The sequence below is a fragment of the Anser cygnoides genome, chromosome 3 (genome assembly GCF_040182565.1).
Source record: "Anser cygnoides isolate HZ-2024a breed goose chromosome 3, Taihu_goose_T2T_genome, whole genome shotgun sequence".
Lineage (NCBI taxonomy): Eukaryota > Metazoa > Chordata > Aves > Anseriformes > Anatidae > Anser > Anser cygnoides.
In genome coordinates, this window is record NC_089875.1 from 13,131,331 (window position 1) to 13,153,952 (window position 22,622).

Below are 22,622 nucleotides of genomic sequence, written 5' to 3' on the forward strand. Positions count from 1 at the left end.
CAATACCGAACACGCCTGTTGGCCACGTCTCTCATTTTCTATTAGACACCTGCATTCTTTGAAGAAAGGCTGGCACTACTGGAGGATATCCTTTGTGCTCAAAGCAAGCTGATGTACTTCTCATGTTCAAGAGAATGCTAGCAAATGTTTAAAATGGTTGATCCTTTGAACATATGAGTTCAAAAGAATGTTTTTTTAAAAGATGGCAGAGTTCTCAATTTCTTTTGCTCAGTTTTGCTCTTACCCTGACCTCTCGGCAAACTGATGCTCACTAAAAACAGTTTTAGGGAAAAAAGAAAAGGATGGGGAGGGAACAAAATATTTTAATTTGAGCTGGACTCACTCAACCGTTTCACTTTCAACTCTGTAAATGCGTAACTAGTGGGGTAACAATGGTGAGAACAGGTAGCAAGGTTCAGGAACGCCAAGTCCATGATGCTGCAATAAAACACTAACTCAAAACTCCTACCTGAGGTTGGCATGTGTTCTTCAGTGGTAGTTTTCTTTAATTGCTTCCTTTTGGTCAATGTTATTAGCAAGGTGAAGCAGAGGCCAGCGTACTCAGGTACACAAAGACAAATCCATTAAATACGCACACAGAAATGAGGTAAGTGAATCTGCAAATGCACACAAAGTATTGGAGCTTCTTCAGTGCAGACTGCCACCAGTCATCTGCTAAAAAACCTGACCTAAACGATGTGGAAGTCAGTGTCTGCAAAAAGAGCCTTGCTTCCTGCAGCTTTAATCTACTCCCTCGGGAAGGGGCAAAAGCCTCTCCCAAAGTTTATTTTTTCCTGGCATCTAGGATAACCTAGGTATCGCTGCTAGTATTATGCACGGATAGCAGTAACAACATCTTCAGAAGAAATGAGAGTTTGCTTTTATAGAGACAAGGCACTAGTTTTCCAAGCATTTCACGTGCTGATTAACTACATTTCTGTACGGGGAGCAGTACAGATACTGCAGCATCAATGCTCAGTTACTGATTGCCAAGGACAGTTTTGTATACCAACAATTTCCAGCAGCTGCAACTCGAATCCTTCAGTTAGCAATTTTATAATGGGAATGATAAGGAAAAAAAAAAAAAAAAAGAAAATAGCAGTGATGTTTATCTTTTTTTTTCCTCCATTTTTAACTAGGACAAGACAGATGACTAGAGGCGCTAAAGGGACAGAAAGCCACAGCTTGCTAGATATTAGAAGATAAATATCTCCTCAACAAAAAGATTGTGCTGTGAGAACTGCCTACGAATTGCATTCTCCTGCCGCCCATGCCTTATGCTGCCTAGTTTATTAATAGAAGGCCTCGCCACGTGGCGATTCAAATTGTGAGTAAAGGTGAAAAAGCAAAGCTGCTGGCAGATAACATACAAGCTGCTCAGAAGAAATGACGCAGGCTCACTCTTCCCTCAAAAAAACTAAAACATTCAGAGAAGCTCAGCAAGTTTAATTGTACAGTTTGGAGTGATTTTGCTTAGCTGTCGTGCATTTTTTTTTGTTGGATTAATTCTTGCACAGCCAAAGCTGGACTCCAATTTTTTTTTAAAGAGTGTACGTGTGTGTATGTGTATAAACAGAATAAAAATAATTCAAAGGATTAAGCAGCAAAGAAGGGTATGAATTACAAGTATTTCACCCCAATTATGTACCAGCTTTCCAATTTTCTATCTTCTGATACCTTCTCCTGCAGCAGCTCTTCCTAATTAAAATAAATGAAGTACTTGTTCTTATTTACATCTCTGTACACTAACGTTCAGGGATCTCAAGAGAGACCATGACGAACCTGGAAGGATCTCCAAAGAGCTTTTCAGCAGCAATGTGGCATACTGTCAAGAGTGGGAAAGCTGGCCAACTGGCAAAAACAACAATTTTAAATGTACTTGGCCAGGCTAGGCCTGTAAAAACAAGATGCTTTGTCAGCCAATGTAATGGGCACTTACGTTCATAACAACTCCTTTTTTTGCTGAGTTTTCTAAGAACAAATCACTTGCTGATGTTGACATCCGAGTGCTCTGAAGAGTGCAGATGGCCAGCAACACTGAACACAACATGCTAAGACACAAGGAAGCCAGTTGCTTTGCTGTATAAAGGCCATCCAGCAAAAATTCTAGCCCACTTTCTTTATTTCCTTTTCTTTTTTTTTCTTTTTTTTTTTTTTAATTTTCTGGTGTGTGTCAAGAAAAACTTTCAACTTTGATTAAAAACAAGCTAGGGGAGATCACAAATCTTGGTCCTTCAACCATGTTCCCCTTTGTAAAAGAAACTGTGTCACAGAACACATTCACCCAAAAACCACATGCTGCTTGTTCTACAGAAGGTGGGCACTGCCAAACCTAATTACCAACCTCCATATAGTCACCCCTGGGAGGTCTTAAACCAGTAAATGATCTCTCTGGACCACAACAGGTGATGGACACCATCTTTGCACTGTAAGCTGCTTTTTAGTAAGCCAAGAATCAATGACACGGGCCAAGCATTGGTCATGCAGCCACATGCTGCCACTCCACATGCTGCATTTTGTGCTTTAACTTGTGTATTTGCAATCAGTCTCTATACAGATCTGTGTCCTGTAGTGAAGGAAGGGGCATTGCAGGGACAGTGGAGACACCTGCTATTACTTACATGACAGTAGTAGTTCAAGGTTCATGCTTTAGCTGCCCTGCTAACCTGCCTCAAACCAAACAAGACATTTGGTGATGGGGGGGGGGGGGGTATGCGATTTATCGTCTCTGAATTAATGCGAAGCCCTGAGGAAACACCAAGGAAGCTCACAGCCATCCTCTGTGCTCATTAGTGACACAGGAACCCTTGTTGTATGCATGAAGTACAAAAGCAACAGAAACACTGGCTCAAACTTCCATGTGAGGTTCAGAGAACAGAGAAGGAACCAAAATGCATACAGCGACTGAATTACACAAAGAGCACTAACCCTTCTGCTTCAACCCAAAAATACTCAGGAAGGTTGTAGCACAGATTCCAATTGCATGTCTGACTCCAGTGACTTTATCCAATTTCACAGTTATGTTACTCTGGAAATCACAGACTCCAAAACACTAGTTGGCAGGGTTTTCTAGATATCCCCAGCCCTGCCTTCTGCTCAGAGCAGGACTTTCATAACCGTAAGACCAGGTGAGCCGTGGCTGAGTCCTGAAGATCTCAGAGCATCCAATGCCATAAGGTAACCTATCCCAGCCCTGCAGGAACAGCAAATAAAAGGTTGCAAAGTTACAGCAATGCTTTTGGTACGGAACAAAAACAAGATTTAAGGGCTGTAAGCTGAGGGCATGGTGCCAAAGGAGTACCTACCTGGTCTGGCAGAACGTAGCTGGCAGACAGACAGGGTGAGGATTTGCAGAAAAGCCATGAGCAGACGGGCAGAGAACAGGGAGGATGAGAAGAAGGAAAGTCCTTCTAACTAAACATAAATGTGTAGCACCAATTCCAGAAGAAGGTGTAGCTGAGGGATAAAACGAATTCGCTGAAAACATTTTTCAACAGCCACGTCTCCTGAATCCAGCTGCCCTCTTCCCGGACTCATCATAGTTTGTATTCCAAGGTAAAGTATTTCAAGGTTGAAAGGCATTAAATATGCATCATTACTATAACATCTATCTTCATACAGGTAACCTTCAATTAATCATAAATTCCCAACATGATATCCTAAACTTGGCTCCTATCAAAAATATTTATGTCTCACGTACGTTGTTCTATTTCAGTACTTCAGCAAATCCAGTTCCAGAGGAAGAACAGCTGACAAGAAATGTATGTGAGTGGGCGAGACATAAATATTTTTGATAGGAGCCAAGTTTAGGACAAATAAACGAAGATCGAAACTGTAAGTACCACTAATCATAAAATATATCAAGAGTTACTCGATGTTAGGAACATTGCTTGCTTCATAGAGGATGAACTGATGAGGTACACACGAAAATATAGTCAAATATATACAGTGTAAAAGCTGGACAATTATTTAACTACTATCTCAATTTAATGCTCTTATTTCTCATTCACCAAATTTCACTTGGCTTTCAGGAGAAGGTGACAAAAATCAGACTGATGAAGCGAAGGACTACAGAGGGTACCCCGCAGAGGATTAAGAAATAACCGAGTTAAGTAAGCCAACTGTGCTCCAGTTTCCTCCGTGCCAAGCGACCCATTGCCCTTTATGGTTTTTATTTGCTTTTCGCCGTACCGCGTTATGTAACTGTTCCCTCCGGCTCCTGGATTCCCAAGGTGAACAACAGCTCAAGTGATTACATTCGTCCTGGTCGCAAAGGTGATTTTTTTTCACTGACTTCTACTTACCGGATTTCATATTTTTAATCACATAAAAATATCGAGCCTGGTGCGGTTAAAGTGATCGATTCAGACTCTGCACTTCCCCACTTCTGGCGGGTACAAGGCTCCAATAACATTAACCACTACAGAGGTTAAAACAGACTAGGGCTGGAAAGGAGAAATGGTTTGGTGGCTGCTCTTCCTTCCCCTTTTCAGGCCGCACTGCCCTTGTTTTGCAGTGAGGGTATCTAGAGCTGTGTTTTATCTCAGTAGGCATCTCTTCTGGTGTCCTACAAAAGGCGATCTGTCTTCTCAGAACGCATCCTACACAAAAAGGACTGCAAGTCCACTTCCTGAAGTTATTTCCAGCAACATCTATGAAGCAGCCTGACCTGGAGTGCTTGCATCTCGTGTCCAGGGACAAAAGCCAGCGCAGACACAATCCCTCCTTCCCCACAGCATGGGTTTACTCATGACTTCTTCCTAATCTGATCTTGCTTCAGCAGGAAAATCTATTGCTGGAGATAACCGCAGCCTGAGCAAACCAAGTCTTTCACAGACTTGTGCTTACAAAAAGATGCACAGCGCCAGCAGACCCTCAGTGGCATTCAGTCTGTAATCCTGGCAAGGTAATGAGATTTGGAGAAGCTAAATCCTAAGATTTTTATTACACTGTGAAACCACGTTCAGTTTTAATATTGGTGAATGTGTATGAATTCAGCTTACTGTTTGTTTATAGCACAGTTGATGCAAATTTTCATCTAAACTTCTGTGGAATACACACAAGGAACACGTCAAAAACAGCTTTGGTGTCCCAAAAGTGTAGTTTGGGACCTACCTCATTCTTTCGCAAAACAGCAAAAAAAGTCTTCATAGTCTTACAAACTAAAAGTTGATCAGATTTCAAACTTCAGAGCATAATTTTTTGACCTTCAAAATTCTAGCATTTCACCTCCCACATAAGAACATGTGACAACTGTCTATGGTCATTTTGAATTCTCTGCTTCTCTCTGAATCATTAGGGTTTGGACCCAACCATTAGCAGAGAGCAGATTTAATACACCTCAGGTAAATTCTGAGTCACCAGTTATTTCTTCAGCATCTGCTGAAGAAATTCTTGCACTGGCAAAAGATTGGTTCATCTAAGTCCTTTAATCAGAAAGCATTTATCTAATTGGTGAGAATTTAAAGTGACATTCAAAATATTAGTAGATTTTCTATATTATCAAAATCTGTTATTAATGTTGGCCCATTCTTTTAAAAAATGCTTGTTTTATAATGAGGATGTCATACTTCATAAAATGATATGGGATGTGAGACTGCTCTTTGTCCTTAAGTTTGCAAGAAATTGTTCCAATTTCAAAACATGCTGTGGTTATACAGTAATACTCACCAGCAGTATTCATGCATACCGTTAACTAAGTTTTATGACACCTCTGTCAGATGGATACAACTGTTTTAAAATCAGGAAAGAGAAGAGATATACAATGTTTGGGGAAAAAATGCAAATCCTCATGTTGTCTTTGACACAAGGTATTGAAGGAAAAAACTTCTAATCCATAATCCTGATGCAATTTCCTCAAGTCTTTCATGAAGAATCCCGAAGCAGAATACCAAGCATGATGTCAAAGTAGCACAGAAAATGCTATTTGCCCACAAAACGTGCTTAACTTCCTAGAAAACTCCAATAACAGTGCTACTACGTGGACCACCACTAATTTCAACACTGAAAAGAAAGGAATGTGAAAACACCCACTCTGTGAATAAGTCCAACTGTAAAAGCCAAGAGCAGTAATTACGCTAATTATCACTTGGTCACTCTCAGTGTCCTGGTTCCAGTTAGGACAGAGTTAATTTTCCTCATAGTAGCTGGTAGGGTGCTATGTTTTGGATTAGGATGAGAAGAGCGCTGATAACATGCTGATGTTTTAATTGTTGCAGAGCAGTGCTTACACCAAGCCAAGGACTTTTCGGCTTCTCGCTCTGTCCTGCCAGCAAGCAGGCTGGGGGTGCAGCAGGAGCTGGGAGGGGACAGACCCAGGACAGCTGACCCAAACTGGCCAAAGGGGTATTCCATACCATCTGACGTCATGCTAAACAATATATAGGGGTGGCTGGCCGGGGTGGGGGGCCGGCTGCTCGGGGATAGGCTGGGCATCGGTCAGCGGGTGGTGAGCAATTGCATTGTGCATCACTTGTTTCTTACACATTATTATTATTAATACTATTATCATTATCACTATTATTATTATTATTGTTATTATTATATTCCTGTCCTAATAAACTGTCTTTATCTCAACTCACCGGCTTCACTATCCCGTTTCTCTCCCCCATCCCAGAGAAGGAGGGGGGAGGGTGAGCGAACGGCTGTGTGGTGTTTAGCTGCCAGCCGGGTTAAACCACAACACTCAGGTATGAGACTGCAAAATATATAGCACTGCAAGGAAGTAAAATTCAATTATTTTGCCCAGCCCTTTAATGCTTAGAAAGAAGAAAACGGAAAAAATGATGACCTCCTTAAAAATCTGTCTTTCAGAGTCCTCACGCTGACCAGGTCTATTGCTCGTGACAAGAAAGCACTCGAACGCACCGTTTGCTCTCAGCATTTTTGCCCTCAGCTGTGCAACCAGTCTTCAGCATTACCTAAAACTTTTTTTTATCTCTTTTGAGAAACAGAAAACATGCACGCTGCTCTCCAGTTTTCTGTATAGCATATGATTGTCAGAGAAGCATCAGCAGAGCAGCTCCAGCATTTGTGACACAAGCAGTCTGCTTCAGTGCCAGTCTGCTTAGCCAGAGGGCCTAAGTGACAGGTATACACGATGAGCAACAATTGCTGGGTAAAATATTCCTATTGTTATTGATTTCCAATTGTACATGGACAACAACAAAGACTGCCAACAAATCAGAGCAGAATACCAGTGGGAAGAAAACATTCCCAAGGGCACATCTAAAATGACAAAGTCCGTAGAACAAATTTAAATACACCTTAATAACAAGCCAAAGTGCAAAACCAGATCTGTTTTTTTTTTTTTTCTCCTATCAATGACAAGGTCAGATATAAATCTGTGACTTGAAAGGCAGCAACTGAAACTGAAGTCACTGCAAGTAACCTGATGTGGTGCGGCAGCCAAGGTGCACCGTACGGTGCAGCGTTAATCCACCAGGGCAGGAAGGACGCGAGAAAGGCAACTCCCCGGGTCACCCCATCCCTCCCAGCAGATTCGTGTCCGGTTGAAGTTTCATAAAGAAATGCTCAGAGAGGGAGAACAAGATTGAAAGGACGTAAAGAAGCGGGCAGGGAGCTACAGAAGGTTTTTTTTTTTTTTTTTTTTCTTAAATCAGCAAGGTACAGAGATGGAGATGGCTAAAACCATTGTGCAAAAATCAGATGGGCTGTTCAAAAGAAAAGAAATGACTGGCAGTGATGAGTGCCAAATATCACGAACTGATAAAGGAAAAGGCAGGCTAAAGTGCAACTATTTAAGGATTTCTTTTAGTCGGATTGTTAAAGAAAAGGGGCTTTCAAAGTAGAGTATTCATCACAGCGAGTACATTCATCTCCTTTTAACCAGGACATATACAGAATATATAACCAATATAAAGGAGACTTCAAATGTCACTCTAAAATCTTCACTGAAGGCTTCAAACTGCAAGTTACACATCATAAAAAAACTTCCCAGATTTTGGAGCGCCAATATTAATGAATGTTTCTCATCAGAAGTGTCTTTAAGTGGACTAAGGGTTCAGTTTTCTTCTACAGGATGGTAAAAGTTAATTCATACAAGTTATAATGAATACACAAAACCAAAAAAAATCTCTGTTCCACCAGAAAACATTCACAAGATTTGACATACTTAATGTAAACTTTGCCTATTTATGAACCAGTCACTTGAAACTGCCCCTCTCTAGCCACATTAGGTCTTACATACATATTCTTTCTTTCCATCATGGAAGAGTTGACTGATTAAAGTTCAGAGGTAGCAAGCTGAAAGCAAGGTTACTTACTGAAGCAGGAGGAGCAGACACTCCCCAGGGTGTCAGTCCAGACAGAGACACCGAGAAAAATCAGAGTGACTTTAAAGTCTGGAAAGGTACATTTTATACCAAACACTTCTTCGCTTCTGTTGAAACATATGAAACATTAATGCCAATTCACTACACATCAATGCACTTGTATACTCCCCTGTTATCAAGTGTCCAAATGAAAACGGTCTATTCAGAATACTGTTCTCCTGAATTATCAGCCAGCTTTCTTCTACAAATCTAACATATCTTCACTGTTCACCAAATTACATCTGTGACTGACAGTTTTTACCTTTCAGAAACTATGTTCTTTCAGTCAAGTTTCAGAAAGGCAGTAGCGTATTTATTTTTGATGTGCTACAAAACTTGGTATTGAGAACAGATATAAATGTGCTAACGATCAGGAGTACGTAAAAAGGCTATAAAACCTGGTAGAAAGAGTTTCAAATCCGGGGGCTGGATCCAGCATGCAAGAACAACCTGTTCACCCCATAGTAGTAGTCTCCAGTTCCATCCTCCCAGGAGTCCCAGGCACACATGGGAAGAGGCTGAAAGCTGGATGAACTGACCTCACAAACCACTTGCTGCTATTTTCGGTCCTGAGGGTCCCCCAACTGCCCTGTCCCAGCCCATCAAGCAATGGTGCAGCCTGCTGAAAGCTTTTCATCAGAGAACCTATTTAACCCTAAGCTAAAGGTTATGCAAAACAGCTCCTTAAAAAAAAAAAAAATGACTCACGTGGTGATAACCCTAATTATTCCGTGATTATTTCTTTAAGTACCAGTCTCTAATACCCTTATTTGCACCAAATGTCAGACTTACTGACAGCTTGCTACTGCCCTGTCTTCAGCCAAGGAGGTAAAAGTTACATCCACTGGTTGTTCAAAAAACACATTCACACAACTGCTTTTCCTGGTATGTTTGAAATATGAAACCACACTGCTAAAATAGTTCTTTCTGGTTTTGTCGTAGGGCTTTTTGTTACGAGAAACAACAAGATCTCAGAAGCATCTATTCTTGCTTCATCTTCACATCCCCTTTCTCTGCACAGAGTGGAAGAATTACAAATGTACTTGCTGTTTGATGTTACCGTAATAAGGCATTACTGGGGGAAACAATCTCAAAACAGGAGTCACTACCCACAGAATTCATTTAAGAAATACAACCGTGGTTCTGAGTTTAGGTGGTGTTTTTTGTTTTGTTTTGGTTCTTTGTTTTTACGTATACGTGGGTATTTTTCACACTTGCTCACTAATGTACTCACTCTAATCTACTCATATAACCTTTTTTTCCCCCCTTTTCGATTTGTTACTAATGGAATATAATTGTTTCTCAAGATACTGAGCAGAAAACTCCACTTTTCTTGAGGCTGGGAAAAAACTAAAAACGTACACCATTATTGTGTTGTTGGTCACTGCAGAGACACACTAGGGGAAGGCGGAGGAGGATCAGCACTTAAGAAGGCTAAGTTTTCAAAGACAGAGGAAAAGAGAACTAAAAAAGTACTTTCAACAACATATACCACCTCAGCAGGATCCCAGTTTATTTGTGCTTTCATTCTGGCCTTGGTAGAGCCACACAGTTAAGTCACTGAGTCTGCATGGGGATACTCCACATGCCTAATACAGGTACTGCTTTGCTATAAGCTACCAAAATATTACAAAATCAACTTACTCAGTGTTAACCATTAACATCAAAACCCTACAGTATGCTCATAGTATCATATGCAGTACCTACAGCTAAGACATTAATTTTTACAATCCACTAACACGTTGAAGAGGAAGAATATACCAAATTTGAATGTGGGAAGCCATGCCTTTAGGTATATGATCACATTAAATTTAAAGATTAAAAAGAAATGCAGTGTTCAGCACTGATAGCGTTCTCTCTCTTTCAGGCAGTTAAGACCAGATTGCATAATGCAAACAGTAATAAAAATCTACTTGTAAGATAAAAATAGGTACTATGTAAAATAAAGGAGAGTCTTTCCCCTCATTTGTCCTAAAATGCAAAGAATGCTTGATCATTTATGATGCGAACTTAACTCTTTTTCAGTTTCTACTTTGCAGATATTACCCAATTTTGTTATTTGATTAGTTAAGAAAAAGAAACTTACAGTGCATGGAATATAATTTTAATAACTGCTAGTATGGCTGATTTTATGTTTGATTTCAATGATTTCAGATTTTCCAAGTTTGAAGTAGAGAGCTCTCAACACACACACAAGCAAAAATTGCATTAATCTCACAGAATATATCTGCGTCCAAAGAGGGACCACAAGTTCAAGTACATTAAGATAAAAAAAAAAAGTACTGATTTGATTTGGATGCAGTAAATTCAGCAATGTAAAATGTCTCAGTGCATACATAGCTAAATCAGGTTTACATAATTTACAAAATAAAGCTTACCTGACCATTTTTTCCCAGTTCCATTTCTACTATTGCAACCGGAGTATTTATCTGATCAATGTGTCTTGACTGTGACTTCAGATCCACTCTCCAGTTCATGTTTTTCAAGACGTTATCCCAACGGCTTTGATTTACCAGGCTTTCGTGGATCTTTACTCGGTGGTTCTTCCAAAATTTTGCGAGGACTGCAGCTTGATCAGATGTGATGCCACCTTGTTTTTTGGTTTGGGCAGTGAGAAAAGCCTCCAGCTGATTCAAATCCATGTCTGCTGAAGCAATTGACTGTAGGGAAAATTAGAGGAGAAAAAGGGAAAAGCTTGCTCAAAAGTATTTTTTAAAACTCTAAGCTGAACAGTCCACCAAAAGGTTGTATCTTTAGGGTTTTGCAAATACCAGATTTTAAAAGGATAGTGCAAACAAAACTCAGCTATGGAAATAACCTGACAACTTCTATTACAACTCATTTTGCCTACACCACTTACCCCACACTTCTACCCCAAGACAGCTGGAGGGTAATGGATCTCTAACAGTAGGAAGGAAGCTGGGAATGCCTTTGGGAATGCAGCACAAGATAGCGAGGAAGCTTTACACAGTCAGCTTGGCCCTTTTCCCCAGTATGTCCCAGGCATACCAACTGGCTTGCACTGCGTAGCTGGGACAGGCATCCAGTACGATACTGCTGTCCTGGTGGTCTGTTGTATGGGAAAGCAATTGTAAAAATGTAATTGTATCAACTGTAATTGTAAAAATCTCAAATTGTTAAAAACGCAGCCGCGGCTTCTTCTGAAGCATCAGTGGACTCTGCTACAGTAAAAGCCGTATGCGTGTTTTGCAAAGGGGTTGCAAGGGGTGAAGCAACAGAAATGATTCTTCCAAAACCCACTTTATTTAACAGACATCCACTTTTTCCACTGATCTTTCCAAAACTGGTAATCCTACAGCCTTAAATTTGCATCGCCTAACTGGGAATGTTCGCTAAATATGTCTCTGAAGGGAGGAGAAGAAAGGACGTGAAGGGAGGAAACTCACTAATTTCCCCATGGTAATTTCAAGCAGACACTTCTGTTTCATCCTCACCCAAAATGGACGCGACTTATCCATGCCGCCTCCGAGAACATGTGAATGCAGAGAGCAGCAAGGCAATGCGAAGCTAAAATCCTTGGGATTTGTACCCATTTTCCTTGACACTGTATTCCTACTACTGCACTCCACACATTACCAGTGCCAAATACAGAAGAAACAAAGCCCTCTGGTCTGAAACGTCCCCTGGCTTAACACCTTCACCACTTTCCAAGACAAAACGTAATATATCTGTGCCTTTTGAAGCCACTGCTCGAAAGGAGGCCTAGCGCTCATCCGCAAATGGCGCTGAGGGAAGCAGCCATCTTGCTCCCAAAGCCTCGGACTCCCCACAGATAGATACAAGATCTGCTGCTTCTCCCCATTGATGGTCTACATTCGTCAGCAGAGTGCAAAGCACACGATCTTAGTCACATCAAGAGTGGCCTGAAATACAACAGCAGATTAAAAAAAACAACAAAAACCCACACAAGAACTAGTCCCGGACAAAGAGCTCGCACGTCGTGCAAGTGACACAGAACAAAGGCAGATTTCCTGCGTCAAAGCAAGTGAAGCCAACAACCACCTCCACAAATACACCACATCCTTCTTAACCTGAGTTTTTTCAAGAGAAAATATAAAATAAAATCAGAAACAACTGCCCCCACCCTCCAAAAAACAACACTCAGCTTGTGATCTGCAACAGGATTCAGCCTTTTATCATCCAGCACGTAAGAGCTTTCTCCTGAAACTTTTGTACTATTTTGTTTTAAGAGGGAAGCTCTGCCTTCCCAAAGTCTCATGATGGATTGGCTGCCATCTGTTACATGATTAAGAAAATAAACGGCAATCCATACTAGAAGTAACTGCTCTGCTGTATCAGGATTCCAGCTTAATCAGAGTTCTGGTAATTTATTTTAAGATGTGAGATGTCTAGTGTACCATTGTCTTCTTCAATTCATGGTATCTGTGCATTGATTGCTTTTTATCATGAAGATATTTACCTGGAGGCACATTCAACTCTAATTATCTTGTAAGTGACAAAAGCATTTTTACTTTCTGTTTTAAAAGAAGTGTTTATTTAGACTCACATTCCTTTCATACATACAGGTCTTTCATGAAGAGGACCATCTTTTACAGCAGCGTGAAATATGTTCCCTTTTAATATTTGTCATACCAGTGAATTTGTGCGAGGACCTGTTTGTGCGTTCTCTGACACCTACCACCTTTCACCATTTTGTGCAGGTTTACGAGTTACATTTAAAACCTGTGTGTGTTCATGCAGCAGAAGCACCCTGATATAGCTTGCTAACAAAAGGCTATCACACCAAACAGAGGAAGGAAACCATGTGTCACAATTAGCAATCATTTACATCTCTTTCTCTTGCAGATAAGGGTGCACATTTACATGCAATACGGATCACTTAATATTGTGGATGCGCGTAGCTAGAAACCAGAAGGTAACAACCATACTGAGTTTTGGTGGAACATACATCATACAGCGTGTGTTATAAATAACACACTGATATAGTCCATCGTTCAGAATAGAATCTCTCTCAGCTTGCAAATAAGATTACTATCTAAAAGTTACTTTACATAAATACATATATAAGTGAAAAGAATATAAATGTTAACTGGAAGAGAATGCAAACAATCAATGAGTTATACCTCCCTATAACTGCACAAAGATATTACCGAAGACACTTTCTTGGAAATTCACAAGGAAACCCATCAGCGATAAAGGTCTTCAAGCAACTGAACAACAGCAACTCATTGTAATATTCTTCATCCTAGCTTGGAAACATTTAATTCTAGCACAGGAAACCAGATATAAATTACAAAGAATGAAAGAACAGTTAAGGGCTTCACTGATCTTCCATCTCTTTTCTTGTACAGATACTTGTACAATTTGTTTTTAAACAAGCACAGTTGTCCTCCCATGAGTGCTCATATGAATGTTGACTGTTCATTCTGAATTCTGAACTTTAAGCTCGAGGAAATGTCTTAATTTAACTTGGCTAAAAATTATAATTCTAGTTATATTCTGGACATCATTACGAACAGTTTTTTCCATTATTTTTAACAATGCTCCTACGTAATAACATAGAATGAGAAATTACAGTGAATACACCTTATTGCTATTTCTAAGGATTAATTGAAAAGTTAAAAAAATGAGTGGTTCTTCTGTGTTTATAACTAACAGCAGATAAAATGCATCTGATTACAGGTCTCCCTCTCATGCTTTTTAAACACTGGGAGCTTATGAGCGTTGAGCACCACCAGGACAGTGAGCAGCTGTAGTACAGCTCCCACTGCAGCGACAAGATCCCACTGCTGGAATAAACAGATACACCTTGGCACCATTACTGAAAACTCCTTGGGACTCAGAGGTGTTGAAATCTGCTCTATCCACCCACTCCCACAGCTGAATCACTTTCAGCATTCTTTCAAGAGGTATACAGACAGACCTTGAAGCGCAGGATCCACTGCAGCACCGTGAGTCACTCCATACCATCAGTGAGACACGTTAGGGTATTTCTAGGCTAAGTATATGGTACATGGAGATCCTGCCTTCTTCCCCACCTAGTCTCTTCGGCAGTGCTCCATAATCATATTTTTGCAATATAACATTGTGGCCCGCTTTTCATTTACAGCCTGTCCCCATCTCAATCATGTAACAAGAAGCGTCGTGTTAGAAGCATGACACCAAGGGTAGGATACAATTCCAGTTTGTATTGGCTATCACAAATGATTTACTACTTCAAGACAAATCTTCAGCTATCAAAGATTCCATTTACATTACTACAACTACTCATTCAAGTGACTAAGGCACCATGAAGTCTATTTTAAAAACTAGAGTCTCTAAGAGACCTTTTTTAGACATCAAAAGCTTCCTCACATTATATACTCTGAGATTTGTAAAAACATGCACTTTTTCCTGGGAAGCACAGCTTATGCACATCAGACAATGAGCAACCCATGACAGCTTTACTTTCCAGAGACTGGGTAGGTGTTTCTAAGCAACAAGAAACAGATGTGGTCACAGACTTTTCTTTGTATTCATCTTCAGTAGATACCCATTATCTCTTTGAATATAATTCAGCCTATAAAAACATGACTTCAAATACTATTTCCTTAATGGAACAATATTTGATAATCTGGGGAGTTTTGTATTTGCTTAATTAGATCCATTAGACATGTGCTTTGGTACACAGAAAAGGAAAACAGACTTAAAATCACTCTCTCTTCTGAGAAATAGAGACTGACAAGCATGCAATACTAGTGAGAAACAACAATTGGCAAAATCCACTGGGAAAAAGAACACACTTCATTTCCAGAAATAAAACATGACTTGTCAACGATAATGGAAGAGCTCCAGGAGCTGGCCACGACGGTGTGTGCAGGCATTTTCTCATCCGTCCAAGTGACTTAGGCAGCTTCTAGGGCCAATGGCAGCTTCAGGCAGGAGGGCTACAAGAACATCTCTGCAGCCCTGTGGTTTCTGAACCCTCCTTTTTAAGTATGTACTAGCCAGCATCTCTCCCAAGCACTGCTGATGCACCCAGTCCCGTAATAAAACAGTTATTCCCACAGACATTCCCCGGATATTAATGCAGTAGACTTTCCCACGTTTCTTAAGATGATAGAGGTTTTGGACTAGTTGGTAGGCTGTATCTCACAAACACTGTGTGTCAGAGTCTATGAGCTCTCCTGAGAACTGGAATTAAGACAAAATTAGATGCAACAGCCTGTTTGCTGCATTGGAAACAGTGATCCATCTTTCAAAAAAAATACAGAACTAGAGGCCTGTCCACCTCACCATATTTGTCATTCAGAAATCACAAGTGACTTTAACAATACATTTAATCAAAGTACAAAGATTATAATTAAAATCTTTAAGTCTTCATCCATGGGATTTCTTTCGTTCAAGCTCCATACTACATCCAATATTACTTCAGTTTGCTTTGTATTGAGCTGTAATACAGTCAAAGTGAATATTAAACCATTTGCTTACAGAAAAGAACTGACAATCATCAGGAGCATAATGTATTTTGTTTATACACCCACTGTTTAATTTTTTCCCAGCGGGTAACAGAACTTGTGCAACATCTCTTTCTTATTCTAACCCGTAGAGCCTTTTGATTCATTGCCCAGGAGACACTAACCAAGTCAATGAATATCCAATGGACACGTAAGTATTTTTAAGTTTGGGTTACCCTGACTTTTATTTAGCTGTCTTCTTGGACGGCACTCACAACACAGTAACGAGAAAATTATTAAACTGATACTGCAGATGGGGGAAAAGAAACGTGCTCGTGATGAAGTTTCAGGCAAAACTACATCCTTCCTGCATTTCTAATCTTATTTAGCTTGATTTCACACACTTATCAAATGTGCACAAGGGAAGATAAAACTTTTCTGAATGGATCATTTCTGTGCTCCTCCATTTCCTCCGAGGTTCCCACCAAGCAGAAATCCCCAAAACCCAGTATCTTATTTTTTTTGCATATAAATTCACATACTCCAGTGTTCTCTGGTAAAATTACTTTCTCATTTGAACATGAAACTCAGTAACAATAGGATAGCATCTACGCAGCTATTTTTGGCCTACCTTACAAGCTAAATGCCAAAGAGATCTCAGCATTAGTTTTTAAAACCTTCTGAAGTTACCACAACATTTTTTCTCCAGCCTGCCCCTACCATTAGTCTGTACGTCTGCTAGAAGTGACAGTTCGGACTCGTAACTCCCTAACACACCACTTCCTAAACTTATTTGCAGGAGGTGTCTTTTTTTTTGTGGTATGAAGGCTAGTTTGATGACAAAGGGAGGATGAAACGTTGATTAAAACAGCCAGTCACCACATGAAGTGCAACCTGAGCCATTCTCCTGTGGTCAGAGAGAACTTCCTGCAAACCTACAGCACTGGCCTCAAAACAGCATCTCACCCCAGCCTAAAAACCATCTCTGGCAGAAAGGAAACTGAGAATCATAGGGATTACTCTGTCTGGACCTACTTAAAGATTCTGCCTGCGCTTACAGAACCAGAATAAAAATTAAAGAAAAAAAAAAACACAACAAAACAAGCCCACCCACTAATAACATTAGTCATATCTAGATCACTAAATGATGCCTGCATACTCAGAATATGAACAGATTATAAAAACTTGGATTTTAAGCAATAAGCATAAAAAAGAAGCACCACCCCCTTCCTGAGTAATAGTTTCCAAATTACTTGTATTATTTAAAATAGAAAGAGGAAGAAATGCATAAGAGAAAAAAAAAAGGCAATGGAAAGCACTCCTCAGAGAGCAGACAAGCGCTGGACAGGCTGGAGGAGAGGTAAGAGGGAACTGAAAAAAATAAGGAAATGTTCTACTAATAGCAGATAAACATACATCTACGAGGGTTATAAAGGAGGATGAAAAATATGAGTAAATTGATTCAGTTGAGTACGGGCCAAGATGGACATAGTAAGCAACAAAAAAAAAGTATTTTTAAATGAGCTTTACTACCATTTTTCTCCTGACTTGAGTCAAATTCTTTGCTATGGTTTAGAAAGCATTTTGCCACATGGGGCGGAGGCAAAGAAATGTCACATTTCCAGTAGTTCTTAAACACACAGCCATGCTATGGACAAGTTTGACAGGTTCAACCTTTTTCAAACAAATATGCATACACATGTGCTCCCTGAGCTATGCTTCAGTAGAGCCATGTTACCTTCTTGAAGAATGTATAAACCTTTGCAGGTTACATTATTCAGCCCAAAACAGTTTCTTCTTCAGTCCCCATAAAGGAGCCATATTCAGAAACAAGAACGTTCAACAAATGGAAGCCATTCGATGCAGTATTGCTAAAAAAAAAAAAAAAAAAAGAGAGGAAAATAAAAGAGACACCCAGATAGGGCAGAATAAACGGCAGATGGTAAATACAGAGAAATTCAAGGGCAGCAGCAAAAGAAGGAAAATAGACAGACGGACAGATAGAGAGACAGCCCCGGAATTGGTGGCATGACCTGTCCTTCTCTGAAGACATCACGTGATGGGCATTTTTTCCTCCTCCTTTTTCCTCTTAAAATAAATGAGAACTGTGTTTATCAGGTTTCTACAATCATTCTGGGAAAATTACTTGCTGTCGTGGACTATTGCTTCATGTTTAATCTCATTTCACTTAGGAGAGTTAAAAATAGACGTTGGATCAGCTCGTATTTTGAGGGCAATCGGAAAAAAAAGCCGTAGCCTTACCCTGCATGCAGTAATGGGGCAGACATTAGCAGAGCTTACCGCAGTGCTTTGCAGGCGGTGTTCTCGTAAGTAAAATCCAGGTTTGGGAACAAACAGCTGGAAAGCACTGCAGCCTGTCTCTGCCTTAGCTCCTAACCCCGCAGACACATTTCATAGCAGCAAAGCGACCGGTGCGTAAAGGAGACAAGTTTACAGACTACTCATTTTCAAGGGCAGCAAGCAAGAGTGCTTTACTATCTGGTCACTCGTCACGTATTTTGACGACTCACGTTACATGCTGACAGGCCCGACAGGTGAGAGGTAAGCTTCCAGTCCCAGGATACCAGACGGCAGGTCTTCCTTTTGGCACGTACAACATGCTTGTTCCTCCTGTCAGCTCAGTGAAATACAAAGCACGTTCGCCAAAACCAGGAGCAGCCTTTGTAGTAGTTAACACCTGAGCCTTATGATGGCAAGGGGGCAGCAGGTCAAACTGTTCATTTTAAGAGTCACAACTTCTTAAGTACGGATCCCACTCCCCCTGAGGGGCTGGAAAACACCACCGGAGCCTGGGAGCAAAACCCAGGCTGGGATGCTCAGCAGAAACCTTTCCTCGCTTTCCCGTAAAGATTTAAATACCATTTGCTGTAACAAGAATGCTCTTAGAACTAAATCTAATAAATGTTTTAGAAAAAGAAAAAAAAAGTTCAAGACTAAATACCCATCTTAAAGCGTTTTCCAGTGGAATCGCATTAAGTCTTTATGACTGTAATTACCCCAGAGGGAATTCTCCACTTCAATCACATTAGGATCAAGTCATCTTTTGGTAGAACAAGCCAAGTAATCAGGTTTTCCAGCAAATCTGTAGAAACAACTCTCCTCTTCTTTGCCTCCACAGACCGTTTGTGTTGCTCTCATGAGCTGGACATGCACGGCGGCGGTCTGCTATGCTTGCATACACACAGCCTGTCAAAACCTGGTGCGTAACAAAATCCAGCTTTAGATTTCACCATCATAGGCCTCAACGGCAAAAAACTTCAGCCCTAAAATGCCCCAAGGCAGCACAGTCTCTGTCATCAGAAAGCATCAATTCACTTTTCCCATGGCTTTCCTAGCCCCTGTTTGACTGAAAGCCATACCCATGTTTGATAAGCCCCTTACTGTTTGTCCACACTGGCTAGACAATTTATCTAGCACTCACTTTCCATTACAAGACTGGTAAGAGATTTAAATGATGCATAATAAAATGAATTGAATAACGAGCAATGAGCAACCACCACCCTCCTGGCCACAGCCAGATCCCTCGCTTTCTTTTTGGTCATGCAGGAGACTCGATGCCAGGGTCACAAACAGAGGCACGCGCACGGTCACTTGTCAGGTACCAGCAGGCACATCCAGTGACTGGTGGGGGAAGAGCCTTTCTGCACCAGCTGCACGTGCCTTCTGGCTCCTTACAGCTCTCAAGAGGGTTGAAAGGCAGCGTAACAACCCCCAGTCTCGAGGGCCCACCAGGAGAGGCCAGCACCTCAGGAGAGAAAACCACAGACGCACGCTGGCAATGCTGGGGGTGCAGATGCCAAAGCAGGCGGTGTAGAAGAGGGGGGGGAGGTCTCAAACAACAGGGCCTAACCTCAAAGCCCAAGGCTGACAGGCTTGCACGTCACAGAAACTCACAAACTTGAGCAAGTCCCCGACAAGAATCAGAGCTGCAGCTTATCACCTCCATTGGAGGTCCTGGTGGGCAAAGAGCTCGACGTGAGCCGGCAACGTGGGCTTGCAGCCCAGAAAGCCAACCACATCCTGGGCTGCACCAAAAGCAGGGCGAGGGAGAGGACTGTCCCCCTCAGCCTTGCTCTCGTCAGACCCCACCTGGAGCCCCGCATTCAGCTCTGGGGCCCCCAATATCAGAAAGATGTAGACCTGTTGGAGCAGGTCCACAGGACAGCCATGAGGATGATCGGGGGCTGGAGCACACCTCTTAGACAGACAGGCTGAGGGAGCTGGGGTTGTTCAACCTGGAGAAGAGAAGGCTCTGGGAAGAACTTAGAGTTGCCTTCCAGTACCTGAAGGAGGCTACAAGAAAGCTGCCTAAATGTCCTGTTTCTTCTTCTGTGGAAAAAGGGGGTCGTACATGTTTTGTTCACTTAAAAAAAAAAAAACAACACAAAAGTTAAATAAAAAAATACAGAAGAAATCCTAACTGCTACAAATCTGTAAATATTTGTACCATCTTCGATAATGTAAAACCAAAAGGTATTTATATAACCAGCCTGGTAGAACAGCCGATCACTTACACTCCAACCAGAATTGGCAAAAAGAGCATGAATGAATCATGCATCAGACACGACAGTCCTGAGTCAACCAAGTCACACACAAACGTCAGACAGAAAAAAAGTGTCTGCTGCTCCCTTGCCTTTCACCAAGATCCTGCTTCAGGGCCTGCGTGCATCTTAAGAACATGTTTCCCCATCCTGACATCACGGTTTATAGAGAACTGCAGAGCACAAAAAGGAAAGACTGAGTTGAGGTAGGAATCGCTTGGCAGAGATCCAGATACATCTCAACATGAAAAAAATCTCACCTTACGTGGAAAAACAGAGAATTTCACTCAAAGTATATTTGTATTGCAACTTTTACTGTTAGAAGAGAAAGAAGAAAGCAATTTTTCCAGAATATATTACCATAGCAAATTAGAGAATTATAGAAACATTTCTTAAAACAACTAAAAAGAAATCCCAATTTTAAGTCCAAATAAAGGTGTTTGGCCAGGCTGGGTATTATTTCACATTTGCTCTACGCAGTATATTTTATGATTCCTTTCACCAAGGTTCAGCTGTAGTCTGTTTTTATTTACGTGGAGTCACGCATCAAAGAGCATTGTTAACAGGTAAATGTGGAAGATGTGGAAGATGCCAAATAAGAAGGAGGAGAAAAAAAACATGTTCCAAGATCACTGTCATCTTTCCAAGTGAAACATGCTATCCTGAAGCAGAGCTGGTACACAGACACTAAACTCCATGGGGAGCTGGGGAGGAGGGAGGAACAACTTTGCTGTACAGCTGCAGAAGTACCCAATTTTCTAAGAGATCGAGTACTCCTAACTAAATCTTGGGCCGTGAGCTCTACACAGGTGTTTGTGCACTGTGAACACAGTGAAGGGCAAATCTCAATTTGTGCAAAGGGTCCAGTTTTAAATCACTGGATGGTTAAATGTGTAGGATGATTCGTTTTCCTTGTACGTAACTACTGGTAATCAAACAACGTGATAGAAAACCTACTGTCTTTAACCTTCAGGAGTTCAGAATGCATAACGAAAATGCCTCGGAACAAGATACCAGTTTGGTCTTCCCAATAATGAATACTCCTAATCCTGTGCCATGGAGGTTATTGCACCTTCCAGGCAGATCAGGCTTATTCCACGTATCTATTAAATGCTTTTTAGAAGTTACTGTGTAGAAGTTTCCATCATTATCCATAATGGTATATACAAAATAAAAAAGCAGAATATTTAAGCCTTTTCCTTTAAGGAAGTCACTCACTTCATCTTGCCCTAAAGACAGGGCACCTCCAGGGATGAATTTGAGAGCCTCCTCAGTAAGCTGTAAGCAATCCTTCTACCCGAGGAGAGCCCCCAGGGAGCCAGGCAGGTTGCTCAGGTTGGAACTCAAGTCCTTGGAGGGTCTCACCTGGCAACTTCTGCCCCATGAGGCTCAATGAATAAAATGCAAACGAAGAAAAGACATCACATAACAATCGTGGTTCCTGGTATTTTTATTTTTACTTTTTAATAAACTATTGCAAATATCAACATCCTCTGAGCACACTGAAGAGTTCAAGGCTCCACCCCACTCAGTCACCACACTGGAAGAAAACTCCAAGTACAAGTTATGAAATGGAATAATTCCAGCAAGTCCCATAGCACTTTCTCCATCATTTGAGTTTTTGGTATTGAAAGATTTTTTCTGTAAGTTGATCTAAGCAACTGTATTCAGTTAACACAGCAGAAGAACTATTACACACCACACCCATACCATGGTGGCTAAACCTTACCAGGAATGGAAAACTTCAGCTGCTTAGCAAGTAAAGAGATGACGTAAGTGTCACCTGAATTTCTTTGTAATACTAACTGTGAACTTCAGTGGCTCAAGTGAACGCCACAGTTCTTCATCTCCGGTATGGTGTTGGTTATCCAGCGCATGAACAGCTCTTTCTGCTGCTCTCTGCTTGTTCTGAACTTTCTGCGAAACACGGATGTGTGTATGTTAGCAGAGATGATGGTCACTCCAAGATCAAACAGTCTCTTTCTCTAATAATATCAATCATTACTCACAGTTTAAAAGTATGTATGTGTGAAAAAAAGAAGTGTTATCTGCACAGCTGTGCTGCATCTTGACACTGGCAAGACTGGAAGAAGAATTTTTCCTCCATTGCCAACTTTAGGAGACTCCCAGAGCAAGAAAATATTTATTCTCCTTCACAACAGTAGTAACAGGCACAATTTTAAAAGTATCATATCACAAAGAAAAAAATCACAAAGAATACAATTTCAGTGCAGTCCTGGGTAGAGTAAAAAAAAAAAGTGTTTATTACTAGAAACATATTGTACTTAAAGTGGAAAGAAAGGTTAAAA

General features: G+C 40.9%; 1 protein-coding gene across 2 annotated transcripts in view; it reads right to left on the reverse strand.

The window, feature by feature from the left end:
- The window catches only part of COMMD1 (copper metabolism domain containing 1), a 78,064-nt gene that overhangs the window by 46,479 nt on the left and 8,963 nt on the right, over positions 1–22,622 (reverse strand). For both annotated transcript variants that reach the window (XM_048048362.2, XM_066993485.1), the window contains exon 2: positions 10,712–10,993. In XM_048048362.2, coding sequence (XP_047904319.1) covers positions 10,712–10,993 — 282 coding nt within the window. The remainder of the gene's footprint in view (positions 1–10,711; positions 10,994–22,622) is intronic.